This window comes from Zingiber officinale, chromosome 5A (genome assembly GCF_018446385.1).
Source record: "Zingiber officinale cultivar Zhangliang chromosome 5A, Zo_v1.1, whole genome shotgun sequence".
NCBI classification, from domain to species: Eukaryota; Viridiplantae; Streptophyta; class Magnoliopsida; order Zingiberales; family Zingiberaceae; genus Zingiber; species Zingiber officinale.
The window spans coordinates 123,184,230-123,196,822 of NC_055994.1; the positions used below are offsets into that span (position 1 = coordinate 123,184,230).

At 36.8% G+C, this 12,593-nt stretch overlaps 1 protein-coding gene across 1 annotated transcript; it reads left to right on the forward strand.

Moving 5' to 3' along the window:
- Nucleotides 1-1,513: 1,513 nt before the first annotated feature.
- LOC121981557 (sporulation-specific protein 15-like) lies at nucleotides 1,514-11,061 on the forward strand. Its single transcript, XM_042534145.1, has 8 exons — nucleotides 1,514-1,844; nucleotides 1,970-2,245; nucleotides 2,340-5,303; nucleotides 7,332-8,136; nucleotides 8,223-8,875; nucleotides 9,979-10,123; nucleotides 10,211-10,292; nucleotides 10,785-11,061. The coding sequence occupies exons 1-8, from the start codon at nucleotides 1,662-1,664 to the stop codon at nucleotides 10,885-10,887; spliced, it is 5,211 nt and encodes a 1,736-aa protein (XP_042390079.1). The 5' UTR covers nucleotides 1,514-1,661; the 3' UTR covers nucleotides 10,888-11,061.
- The last annotated feature ends 1,532 nt before the right edge of the window (nucleotides 11,062-12,593 follow it).

Below are 12,593 nucleotides of genomic sequence, written 5' to 3' on the forward strand. Positions count from 1 at the left end.
ATATCAAAATATTATTTATTAATTTAGTTAAAATTATTTATACTTTATCAAAATAATTTTAAAATAATTGTAAAAGTTGTTTTGAAATAATAATGTTTAGATATCTTAATTCCTAACCCTCTATTTGGATGAGATGAGTGAAGATTCATTTATAAAAAGGGAAAGGGAGGAGAAAAAAGTATTTATAATCTTCTTGTTTAGGGGGGAAAGAAAGTTCATTAGTGTAACATGTGTTATTATATTTGGGAGGGTTAAATATATAAAGTTACGAAATCTCTCACTTTTGTTAAAGACTTAAGCGTTCAAGAACCTAGTGCATCTTGCATATATTTATTGTTTAAGACTTACGCATTCAATCAATTGTAGCTTATTTGTTAAAGTCAACATCAGCGTTGACGTCGAAGTTGGCATTAGCGTCGAAGTTGGTGTTGCCATCCAAGGACGTCGAAGTCGGCGTCGGTGTCGAAGTCAGCATCAAAGTGAGTGTCATCGTCGAAGTCAACGTCATCGTTGAAGTCGACATCGACAGAATGCGAGCGTTGCGAGTGGTTTTCATTGCGACGCAAAGAATACCTAAAATAATGATTTTTGGAATTAATATAATAAAATAAGGATAAAATTGGAACATAATTTTTTTTAGTTCTCCTTACTTTTCTTACATCCCAAATCAGGATGTAAAAAAAATTTTCGTTTCATGGGTAAGAAAAGTTAAAGTTTACCTTTCCTTATCTTTTTTTTCGTAGTTCACTTCCTCCCAAACAAAGGTTTCAAGTCTCCCTTCTCCTTCCCCACCCTTCTCTCCCCTTCCCTCACCTCTTCCCAAACAGTGCGTAAATCATAAACTCACACTAACTACATTGTAGTAGCTACTGAGTAGTTTTTATACGGTATAAATTCTAAATCCTAAACTCATCCTAAATATATTATAGCAATTACTAGGTAATTTTTACACATTGTAGCAAACTCGGAAGTTTCTACACATTGTGGAAACTATTATGTAGTTGCTACACATTGTAAAAGCTACCATCTCATGATGTTATTTTGAAATTACTCTTTGACTCAGGGTTGTTGTAGAAGCTATTGAGTATTGTTGTTGTAAAAGCTATGAGGTAGGTTATAGAATGCGTTTAGAATGAGTTTATGATTTACAATTTATAATTTATACTATGTAAAAATTACTCTGTAGCTATTATAATATTAAAAAAATACTCAATAATTACTACAATATATTTAGAGTGAATTTATGATTTAAAATGTATACCATATAAAATTTACTTAATAGTTAGTGCAATAGAGTGAGGAGTGCCTATTTGTTTTTTTTTTAAAAAAAATGTGGCGTTCTTTTATGATTTGTAAAATCTAGGGTGTCATTTTGATTTTTTTTCCCCCAATTTCATTTTGTTTTCAACTTCGGATCCAAAACAATTCGGATCGGGTTTTGTATGGATCCATTATCTTCCCGGTCGTCACCGCTCTGGTCCACTCACCGGCCGACTTCGGCCTAACCATTCGACCGGCCTTCCACAACAAATCTCACGCCTTTGCTTCATCGCCTCTTGTCCGATGTCTCTTCTCTCCCCCAATTCTCGCCCCGAGATCGTCTTCGCCGGGAGCGCCCGAGGCCCGATCCTGTTCGAGCTCGGCGAGATCTCTTGGCTGTAATGCCGGATCGCTCTGATTCTGACTCCTCCCCCAAGTCGCCCAACGGCTCGCAGGCGAGCTCCAGCGGGGAGGAGGTGAGGCCGCTCCCTGATCCGGGATCGCCCAGCAACGCCCAGCAGTCCTCCGACGAAGGCGGCAGCAGCGACGGGGTGCTTGTGGATCTCCCCGGACAAACGGATCAGGTACTCTCTTTGGATCTTCCGTTTTTTGTTTTTTGTTTTCCACCCTCTTTCCGTTAAGGTGGTACCTTTGAGCGATTGGGATCGGTTGTATCGCTCGGATGGATGCTAACGGGGTCGCGACGCAGGATTCCAGGAGCATGCGAGGGGATCCCGACACTGGCATCCTGGTAAATATAGATGGATCGATGCAGGAGTCCGTCGATGAATCCGGGAGGGAGGAGACGTTTGAAGATGCGTCGGATATTCTTAGCAGGACGGAGTCTTCCCGGAGCCTTGCGCTGGAGGAGTCTATGGCTGTGATCGAATTCGGGGAGCGTTCTGATAGTAGATTGGGGGACGGTGAGCTTGCTAGGGTTCAGGCTCGGCTAGAGGAAACCATTGCTGAATGCCAGAAATGTAAGGTAGGGTTTTTTTTTTTTTTCCTGCCCGCGTGATTTAGTTGAACTTAGTTGAATTCGTACCAAGATGAAACTGAAAGCTATTTTTTTGTCTCAGGAAGAAAGAGAAATTTTTGGCAAGGGGATTGTTAGCCTTCGGCAAAGTCTTAAGGACATCCTTGACCAGCATTCTTTACTTGGCATTGGGAAGAATAATGACTCCGTCAGTCTCCCTCGTCTAGAAGCAATTGAAAGCAACGATAGAGCATTGTCATCTCCCACACCTTTGCACTCTATGTTTGATGATTGTTCCAAATTGTTAACTGACTTGAAAGTCATTCTAGCCGAGAGAATGGACTCTGATAGTAAAATACTAGAGCTTCATGGTGCTCTGGATGCAAAAGACCAAGAAATTGAGGAACTCAATGCCAGAGTTTCAGAATCTTCTATTTCTCATGATGTCATTATTTCTTTTTTGGATGCATTCAAGGAAACACAGTTAAGGACTGCCGAAGAGTCGATTAACCTGGTCACCAAAAGGTTGCTTGATTCCCTAGAAACAGTAGTTGGCCAACATGCATCTGCTGAAGATTCTCCGAATGATGGTCTCCCTCTTGTTGAGAAAAAAACACTTCTTCTGATAGAAAAACATTCTAAGATCATATCAGAGATCCATCTACTGAAGCAATCCTTAGAAGAATGCAACCCTGCATTTGCAGCTATACAAGATGATGATTTGGGTAAGGTTTTCAGTTTTGCGCGTGAGAAGTTGTTTGAAAGCAACAGAAATGAAGCTAATGTACTCGATAGCATTAAAAAATTTGAGGAAGAGAATAAGAAACTTCTTGAACAGGTTGAGAAAATAAAAGAGAATTTGGAGAAAGCTCAATTGGAGACGAACAAAACTAAGGCAGAACTTGAACAGGCAGAAAACAAGTACATGACAATCAAAGAAAAGTTAAGTATGGCAGTGTCAAAGGGGAAATCACTTGTCCAGCATCGTGATGCATTGAAGCAATCCTTGGCAGAAAAGACAAGTGAGCTAGAAAAATGTATGGAGGAGTTGCAGCAGAGGTCTGAGGCCTTGCATACTACTGAAGCTAGTCTTGACGAGCTGAAGCAGTTATTGAACCAAAACACAAATGAGCTTGAGACGTGTTTAGAAAAGTTGCAAATTAAAACTATTGAACTAGAAAATGCAAAGCTAAGCATTGAGGATTTGAATGCAAACTGCATCATGGTAAATTCTTTTCATGAGTCCCTTTCACAAAAGAGTAAGTGTCTTCTGGACATTGAAGAAATTACGTCACTTGCACATCCTCCACAGGAAGTTCTCTCCTTGGAGATTGTTGATAGGGTAAGGTGGTTCATTAACCAAAAGGCTGCTGCAGATGCCATTGTCTTGGAAAATAGGAAAATTAGGGATGCTGTATCTTCCATTGAACTACCAGAAATTGTTTCATCTAGAGAACTGGATTATCAAATTGATTGGTTCGTGAAAGAATTCAACCATGCAAAAGATGATAATGGTAAGTTGCAAAATGAAATTAGTTCTGCCCAGATAGCCATGGCATCACAACAATCAGAAATGTCAGAAGCACATAAGGGAATTGATAGCCTCGTGTTGTATCTTTTGGAAGAAAATCTAGCAAAAGAGGTTCTTCATAATGAACTCAAAGAACTACAGTGCCAATATGATGACATGGTTCAGAGATTGTCATCTCTTTCATCTGATAAAGATCAATTGCTCAAAGCATTATTAGAATTATCTGAAAATACATTAGATTGCCAACTTCCTGTTGATATAAGTCCAACAGTAGATAGATGTGTGATTAAGATTAGTGAAAAAATGGCATCATCTCTCACAAGAATTGAACAAATTGAAAGGATGCAATGCATACTGTATATAACAGATCAGGATTTGAAATTATATGAGCAGATTCTTGATGATGATTTGCTCGAAAGATCTGCCACTACAAGGCTATCAGATGAGCTGACAAAGTTGTCAAATGAGGCAGTTGTATTGAAAAATGATAAAGAGTTGGTGCAGAAAGAACTAGAGCGAGTTGAAGAAAAAAATTCTCTGCTAAGAGAAAAACTATCCATGGCTGTGAAGAAAGGGAAGGGTTTAGTGCAAGAACGTGAAGGGTTCAAAACTGCCTTAGATGACAAAACATTTGAAATTGAGAAACTAAAACGTGAACTACAGCTAAAAGATGGAACTATTAATGAGTACCAAGAGCAGATCAACAATTTGTCAATTAACATTCAGCATATTGAGAAACTTGAGGCAACTATTGTTTCACTGAAGAATGAAAGAGACCAGAGCCAACAGAGCTTGCATGAGAGTAGCACCAAATTAGATAACTTAATTAGTTGTGTAGAGAAAATTGCTGTTCCTACAGTTAATGTCTTTGAAGGGCCTTTGGAAAAGGTAAACTGGATTGCTGAGTACATTCAACAATCAAAAGTGGCAAAAAGCCATGCATTGGAGGAGCTTGAAAAACTACAAGAGGAAGCTAGTCTGCAGGCTAGGAGGTTATCTAGTGCCACTGAAACTATAAAGGCATTAGAAGAAGAAAAGTCTGAAACAGACAATTATATTTCTTTGATTTTTGAAGAAAAGAATGCAATTCAACTTGGCAAAGTTTCTGTCGAGCAGGAATTGAAGAAGCTTAAAGAGGAGGTTGATTTTAGTGTCAGCAAATTATCTGAGGCTTATGCTTCCATCAAATTACTTGAAGATGAATTGGCAAAAGCACAAAAGGATATTACCCAACTCCAAACAGACAGAAACAATTTGGAATTTAAAAGTGATAGAGAGATTTTTGAGTTGAATGCCGAGTTAGCCGAATGCAGGGAAAAGTTGCTAGAAAGTCATGGAAGCATGGAGAAATATTCAGCAGAGATGAATAGTCAACTTGGACATCTGATAATGTTTGTAAAGGACAAGAGTCTGTTATCTATAATAGCTGAAGAATCTAGCAAAAGCACTGATGGTTTCAGAAAAATGAACAGTATGATGCAGAATATGCACAATCACTTTGCTTCAAAGCAAACACAAGTCCTTCTAGACTTGAAGGTACATTTTATTTGGTTTTTGTTAAAAATAACACTTTTATGGTGGCAAAAGGTTATAATACTTTTAGCTCTTATGGATAATTGTAGATTTCATGTTTCCTACTTTCTTTCAATTACTGCTAATCAAATTTCTCTTTTGTCAATATTGATAGTGAAGAAAATAAACATGAAGTGAAAATGAATTCAGTCAACTCATATCCTACCTCTTGTAGATGATGATATATAACTCTCCCTCAATCATGATATATGAGAAAAATAAACATAATGAGGAGCATGGTTTAAAGTGTCGTGCTGAAACGGACGAAACATCTCGTTCCGCTCGATGACCGGTGCCGGGGTCGGCACCGGCATGACCCCGGCACCAGACCCATGACAGGTGCGACGTGTTGCGCGACCCCGTGATCACAGCAAAGGGGTCGCTTGACCCTGCAACAGTAACGGAGAGGTCACATAATCCTTCCGCTACAGCTGTGGAGGCATCGTGCGACCCTACGGTCATTACAGAGGGGTCGCGCGACCAACGTGGTCGTGCCGAAGGAGTCATGCAATCCCCGCGGCCATGACTGGTCGCGCAACCTTGCAACAACACCGAAGTCGTGTGGGCTCGCGAGTGGTGTCAGACTTCAGATTTTTTTTAATTAAACTTAGGTTAGTTTTTTTAATCAACTCCTAGTTATGGTGGAGATAATCTAAAGAAACTTTATTAAACCCTAATAAAATTATCTAATTAATTTTATGTTTCATTTATTTTAATTTAAAAATTATAATAAAATTTTTATTTATTTATTTATCTATTTTCATATCTTTTCCTTTTTTAAAAGATTATTTTTTATCTTGTTTATTTTTTAAATATTTATGTTAAATATTTTAGTTTTTAATTAATATATTTTATATTTAAAAATACCGAAACTATATCGGCACAGCATGATACGGTACTGAAATCGTATCGTTCTGGTCCAGGACCGAAACCTCGGCATGGGTCGAAATTTTAAATCTTGATGAGGAGTTAGATGACTAGACAACTATTTTAGGTGAAGTTCTGAGTCTACTTGATGATTGAGATATCCGTTAGGATTGGATAGCCGAGCTAAAGAGAGGTGAATAGCGATTGTGCGATTATATCTCACAAGCACGATATTAGTAGAGATTCACACTTATCAATCACAAACACACAGGATTTGACCTAGTTCGGTAGTCTGCTTCTACTCACCTATGATCTGTCGACAAAGACACTATCTTTCTTCTCCTTGAAACCCTTTTAGAGGTTGATAAATCTCTTACACGCACAAGGAAATTCAAGATTAATTACAAGGGAAGGAAAACACAGGGAATATAAGGCTTATAATAAGGTTTAAACAACTCTGTTTTGCTAGCTTTAGAAGCCTCCAACGCTTCTCCTTTTATAGCCTTCTAATAGGGTTTAACCAATTCAACATAGCTAGACATCTTTGAGCATAATCTAATCTAAAATAGAAATTAACCTCTAAAGACCACTTTAAGTCTGTAAACCTAGACTCCTAGAGGTCAAAGGAAGGGAATGTGAGCACAGAAGTGCAAACTGGGTTAAGAAGGTATATGCATGACATAATATCTTATATAAGAAAACACAAATATTTAGATGAAATTTCATATTTTCTTAGCATCAAATAATTATCATTCAATTATTGATATTTCTTTTAGGCAGTTTCATTATTAAACTTTCTTTTTTATACTCTTATGATTTTTTTCTCCATTTCATTTCATCTAGAAATAATTTTATATAGGCCAGACGACTCACAAACCCACTCAATAAAGGATGTATTATTTATAAAGGTCGAACGACACTTAATCTACCTAATATGGATATTGTTGATTCTTACCTTGTTAGATTTTCAAGTTGGATATGCTGATGTGTTAAATACCATCCATCTTTTCTCTCAATTTACCATAACCTTCTGTTGTTTAAATATATATATCAGTTATTCTCTTGTTTCTTCTTTACTGAAAATTTGGCAACCTTGATCTAATTGAAGGATATAATTCTCATCAGGATGAACCTGCATTTGAAGAGATTCCTTTACCAGAAACTGATGACTTTACAAGCAACTGGAATGCACAGTTTGAGGAAAACAGTGCAATTGACAGTGAAGATGTTCCTGATATTACTAAGATTGTAGCATGGTCGCATGCTCGAGCTGAGCTTCTTGAAAATTATTTTGGCACTTTCTTCAAAGGTCTAGAAAAACACATTGCAAGTATATTGCGAGGTCTGCAAGTTACTAGAAATGAATTTGTTCATCTTCTTGAGCTTAGTGAGACCATGAAGTCAAAGACACATAAACTAGAAGCTCATAACGAGGCTCAGGCAAACAAACTTGTTTCTTTACAGAAAGGGATCACAACATTATTCTCTGCTTGCAATGATGCCACACGAGAACTTGCTGCATTGAGTGATTCACGGGACTCTTCAGGCAACACTGTCTCTGACTCACATAAGGAGTCCTTTTCAGGTGGAACTGAAGAGGATGCTGATTTTTATCCAAATGTGTCTGATAATTTATTATTTTCAGTAAATAGAATTAAGAATCACTTTCAACAATTATTGAATGTAGAGAACATCTGGTTAACATCAGTAGAAAACATGAAAAACAAACTGAATGAAGCTGAATTGATCTCTAAAACTTCAGTTGAAGAGAGGATGATCTGCGAAGAAAGAGTTTCCATATTGGAGAGAGATCTTGAAGCATTGACTGAGTTATGCGATGACTTGAAAACTAAAATCGATAATTATCAGGCCAAAGAGGATTTGTTGAGGGACAAAGAACTTTTGACAACAAAACATGCTTTAGACAGAGGTAATTCATCTGAGTCCACTTTTCTATTGAATCCTGCTACTAATGTCCTATTCAACTCTCATTCTTTTTATTTGATTGTCAATCAGGAATGAATACTCAATTATTATCAGAGAGTCAAATAAGTGTGCTGATGGATAAAGTAAATAAATTAGAGATTCCTTACATCGAGTCAGGAACACTTAATGCTGGAGTTCATTTCTCAGATTCTGCTGAGAAACTCTTTTTTATAATTGATGAAGTCAATGCGATGCAACAAAAGATGGAAATCCTGAAGCATGAGAAGGAGGATATGCATTTAATACTTGCATCCCATGTCCATGAAATTGAACATCTAAAGAAGGCAATTGAAGAAAATAATACCCATTTTCAGGAACTGGAATTAAAGAAGAATGATTTATTGGAAATGAATGAGGATTTGGAGAGAATCATAAAGAAGTTAGGGGGATATGATGCACTACATGACCAGAAATCTTTAAGTAGCAAGCTCCTTCTAACAATGTTGGATAGATTGATTATTTCCTCAATGTTGGAATCTGAAAAATTAAAATCTAGAGCACAGGAGTTTGAAGCTAATTTGCAAGCAAAAGATGATCTTGTTCATGAATTATCAGATAAGGTAAAAACACTTGAAGATTCAATTCATGCTCTAAGTTTGCTGCTGGAGAGCACAAAAGAAAGTACTATTTTTGAAGCAACTCCATCAAAAGGGGGTTCAGAGATATCCGAAATTGAAGATGTGGTAAGATATTTCTATCTTTTTCACTTGTTTCTGATTATCATCACAAAAACTTCTAAATAACTCAGTGAACTTCTAGTGCTACAAAATACAAATACAGTTTATGATGCTGGAACTTGCTGGTCCTGGTAGTATGCGACTGTTATTGCATTAATGAGCCAAAATGAGCTATATTTATTTCTTTAATACTGAAGATGATTGCAAAATTAATTATCTAGCATGAGTTGAAAAACATTATATTACATGAATATATTTAATATATCTGTGAACTCAAGGGGATGATGGACCCAAGATAATTGTGTGTCTGGATATTGAAGTAATAGCTTTTTTATTGATTTTGTCACCCATATAGTGAAGCATGCAATTTATGAAACATTTTTGAACTGGGGAATTATATGATATAGTGGATGACAGATGAGGAACACTGTTCTGACCCATCTCAGTGCCATGAGAGTATCCCAACACTAGGAGAACCGGTAATTATTACACATAAGATTCAACAAACCATATTACCACAAAAATTGCAACAGAAGAATTTGATAGAGGAGCCATGTACAACTCTAGCTAATCTGATATGGGTGTGTTATTGTCATTATTCAGATCAGACCATGAGATACCTGTTTGTATATTCAGATATATAAGTGAGATGCAAACTACTGCTTTTTTCACTGTTGACCAGTTAGACCACTGACATTACTTTTCAATGCTTGTCTGAGTATGTGCTTCCAGCCTCCCAGCCTCATTTAATGAATATTTGCTTATTCTTCTGGATGCTGAAGTAAAAGGTGCCTATTAAGTTTATTCATTTAAGATGAAGATAATAAGCCTAAAGTGGATTCATATAGTGTCAACTTAAGCATAGATTGAGATTCATATAATTTAAATAACCTGGTTAATATGTTAGACATTTTGCCATTAGAAATTGTTATACTTACCTACTTTGTCATCATGAATCCCAGTTTAGAGAATACAAGATTACAAGAAAATCTATATCGAAAAAGGTCTATTGGCCAGCTGATATCAGATGGCTTGTATTGTACGATAACTTGAATCATGACGAAATTACAGCTTTGTAACATAAACGATGCTTTACCTTTCTTTTGTAGGGGTTACTAGGAAAGAACTCAATATTACCAGTTTCAACTGCTGCTCAGTTGAGGACAATGCGAAAGGGTTCTGACGACCATCTTGTTCTAAATATTGATTCTGGGTTTGCTCAGTCTGTTGTCGCTGCAGAGACTGATGCTAAAGGTTCACACATCAACCTTCTGATCGTTAAAAGAGTTCATAATCACTGGTGCAAATATATTACTGAATGTGACTATCCGTCTTGAACAGGTCATGTTTTCAAGTCTCTGAACACTTCTGGTCTAATTCCAAAACAAGGAAAGCTGATTGCAGATAGACTTGATAGTATTTGGTGAGTTGTGAATCAAATCTTAAAGTTTAATGCTGTTTGTTTCTTGCCTCCTTGAGTTTTTCAAATATCCTCCTACAAGATCTTGCAACAATTTTTAGATGCAAATTTATGCCTAATCCTCTACTGTAGTATACATAACAAGTAGGGCATCATTAAAACTTTAAACTACCTGATTTGTTTATACTTTTTTTTTCGAAAAAAAGCAAAGTCAGTGAAGATAAAGGTTATGAACTATGCTTAGACCAGATAAATACAAAGATCTATAGCAGTTCCAAGAAATGTCTTCAAATTTGAAGAGTTTAGTTTCCTTGACAAAACAAACAGATTGTTTCTTTTTCAGACACTTCTCATAGTAAGTTAATTAGCACCAGGAAACTTGTTATCAAGAAACTAAAGAATATGCAACTTCGCCTACAAGATTCTCCTATTTCATACTACCAAGCTGTGTTATTACGGAAATTCCATTCAATCTGACACACATCATTTTTGCAGGGTTTCTGGAGAACAGCTACTGATGCGTCGGCCTGGAGCAAGACTAGGCCTCATCGCCTATTGGTTCCTCATGCATCTATGGTTGCTAGGAGCGATATTGTGACACATATATTTAGATTATTAATCATAAAATTAGAATGTAAAAATATGTTTTCCTTTTCTTTCCCACCCAGTTTATTTCATTCTTTCTTCTTCAATCCACTGGAATTTGTCTTCAACCATTTATAAACAGATTTCCAAAGATGAGAAGTGATAAAAATTCAGCATTGTTTTTACATGAAGTAACTGTTTGAATGGTGGATGACATGGATTCAAAAGGGGTAAGTGAGTTTTGGTTAGGTTGTGAATGCATAAAGTTAATTAAATAAATAAATTTAAATACCTTATTAAATTTTATATATATTTTACCTTGCATATTCCTAAGCGACCATCACATGTTTGGGCACCCGGATATTCGTTTGGGCATTTCGATTCTTAAAAGTGAATAGGGGCATCTGGGCGGACATTTGAGCATTGAGACTTGTGAGGGTTGCTCAAGAGCCCTACTCATTGTGTGCGACTCTGTCGGCTACTGACTCATATTTACTTCTCGTGTGCGATTCTATCGATTATTGACTTATATTTACTCTTCGTGTGTGACTCTGTTGGCTCTGACTCATATTTTTGGATGTCTCGCCCATATATAAATAGAGAGAGAGTATTGTTACACGACGGACGAAACACTACGCGCTCGTCCGCGTCACAGTGATCTAGCATTTAAATTTTTTTTTTCTTGAACACGATAACCCAAGAGGGAAGCATGAGTACTAAAGGGAAAATCTTATTAGCTTAAATTTATTATAACCCAACCCCTAAATTCTAAAATCTTAAACCCTAAATACATATAATATATCTTGTGAGATTTTAAATTTTTTAATCTTGAACACTATAATCCAAGAGGGAAGTCTAAACTGTTGGATCGAGACGCACGTGAAAGAGGAGGTTGAATCACGTGGTTTTCTAAAAACTTATCTTTTTTACTTTTTGAAATAAGTCTGCAGCGGAAAAACAAAACACGAAAGCAAAACAAAAAAACTCAAACTCGGTTAGTTTTATTTGGTTCAAAACCTTCGACGACTCCTACTCCAAGACCCAGGTCCCGCGGACCTATCAATGAGTAATCCACTAATAACCTTTTCCAGAACCGCCGGAAGAGGGGATGAGTACAAACAAAAATCAGGGCAAGTGTAACATGCTACACTTTCCTTTTCTGCAGAAATTAAGTACAATAATAATCGTTCGTTACCCAACAACTTTGAAGAAGATCAGATTAGGCTCGGTGTTGGATAACTCCTCTATAGTAGTCAGGCATAGTAGTGTCATAGCAGAGCAGCAACACGAACTGGAGCAGTCGAAACGTTAAGTGGACGCGTAAAAGCTTATAGAAGAGTTGTGTCTTAAATGTTGTTCAAACAGGATTTATATAGGCTGTGGAAGGCGCCTTCAATCTCCTCTGAGGTGCCTCCATAAGTAAATTTTATCCCTTATCTTTGATGATGATAAAATCTACAAACTTTGTGCTTTATCCTCTAGAAGGCACATTCAAAGCAGCTCAAGGTGCCTCGGGAAGTATGCAAGGCGCCTCCAACTGCTGGTTTAACATAGCAATCTTCCGGAGGCTATATCTTTTGACTCCGAACTCGAAATCAAAATTTGTCAGTTGTCACGCGTGCATAATTCGAAGGTCTATGTTTGTCTCTACAACATAGAGTTAGAAAAATATATGCATAAATATATAGATTTATGAGTTAGATTATGTCTTCCCGAGAT

Excerpts from the sequence above, each read along its gene's own strand:
- LOC121981557 (XM_042534145.1), top strand. The coding sequence starts at position 1,662 with ATGCCGGATCGCTCTGATTCTGACTCCTCCCCCAAGTCGCCCAACGGC. Across the intron at positions 8,876-9,978 it reads TATCCGAAATTGAAGATGTG|GGGTTACTAGGAAAGAACTC; the intron begins GTAAGATATTTC and ends TTTCTTTTGTAG. Across the intron at positions 10,293-10,784 it reads GATAGACTTGATAGTATTTG|GGTTTCTGGAGAACAGCTAC; the intron begins GTGAGTTGTGAA and ends TCATTTTTGCAG.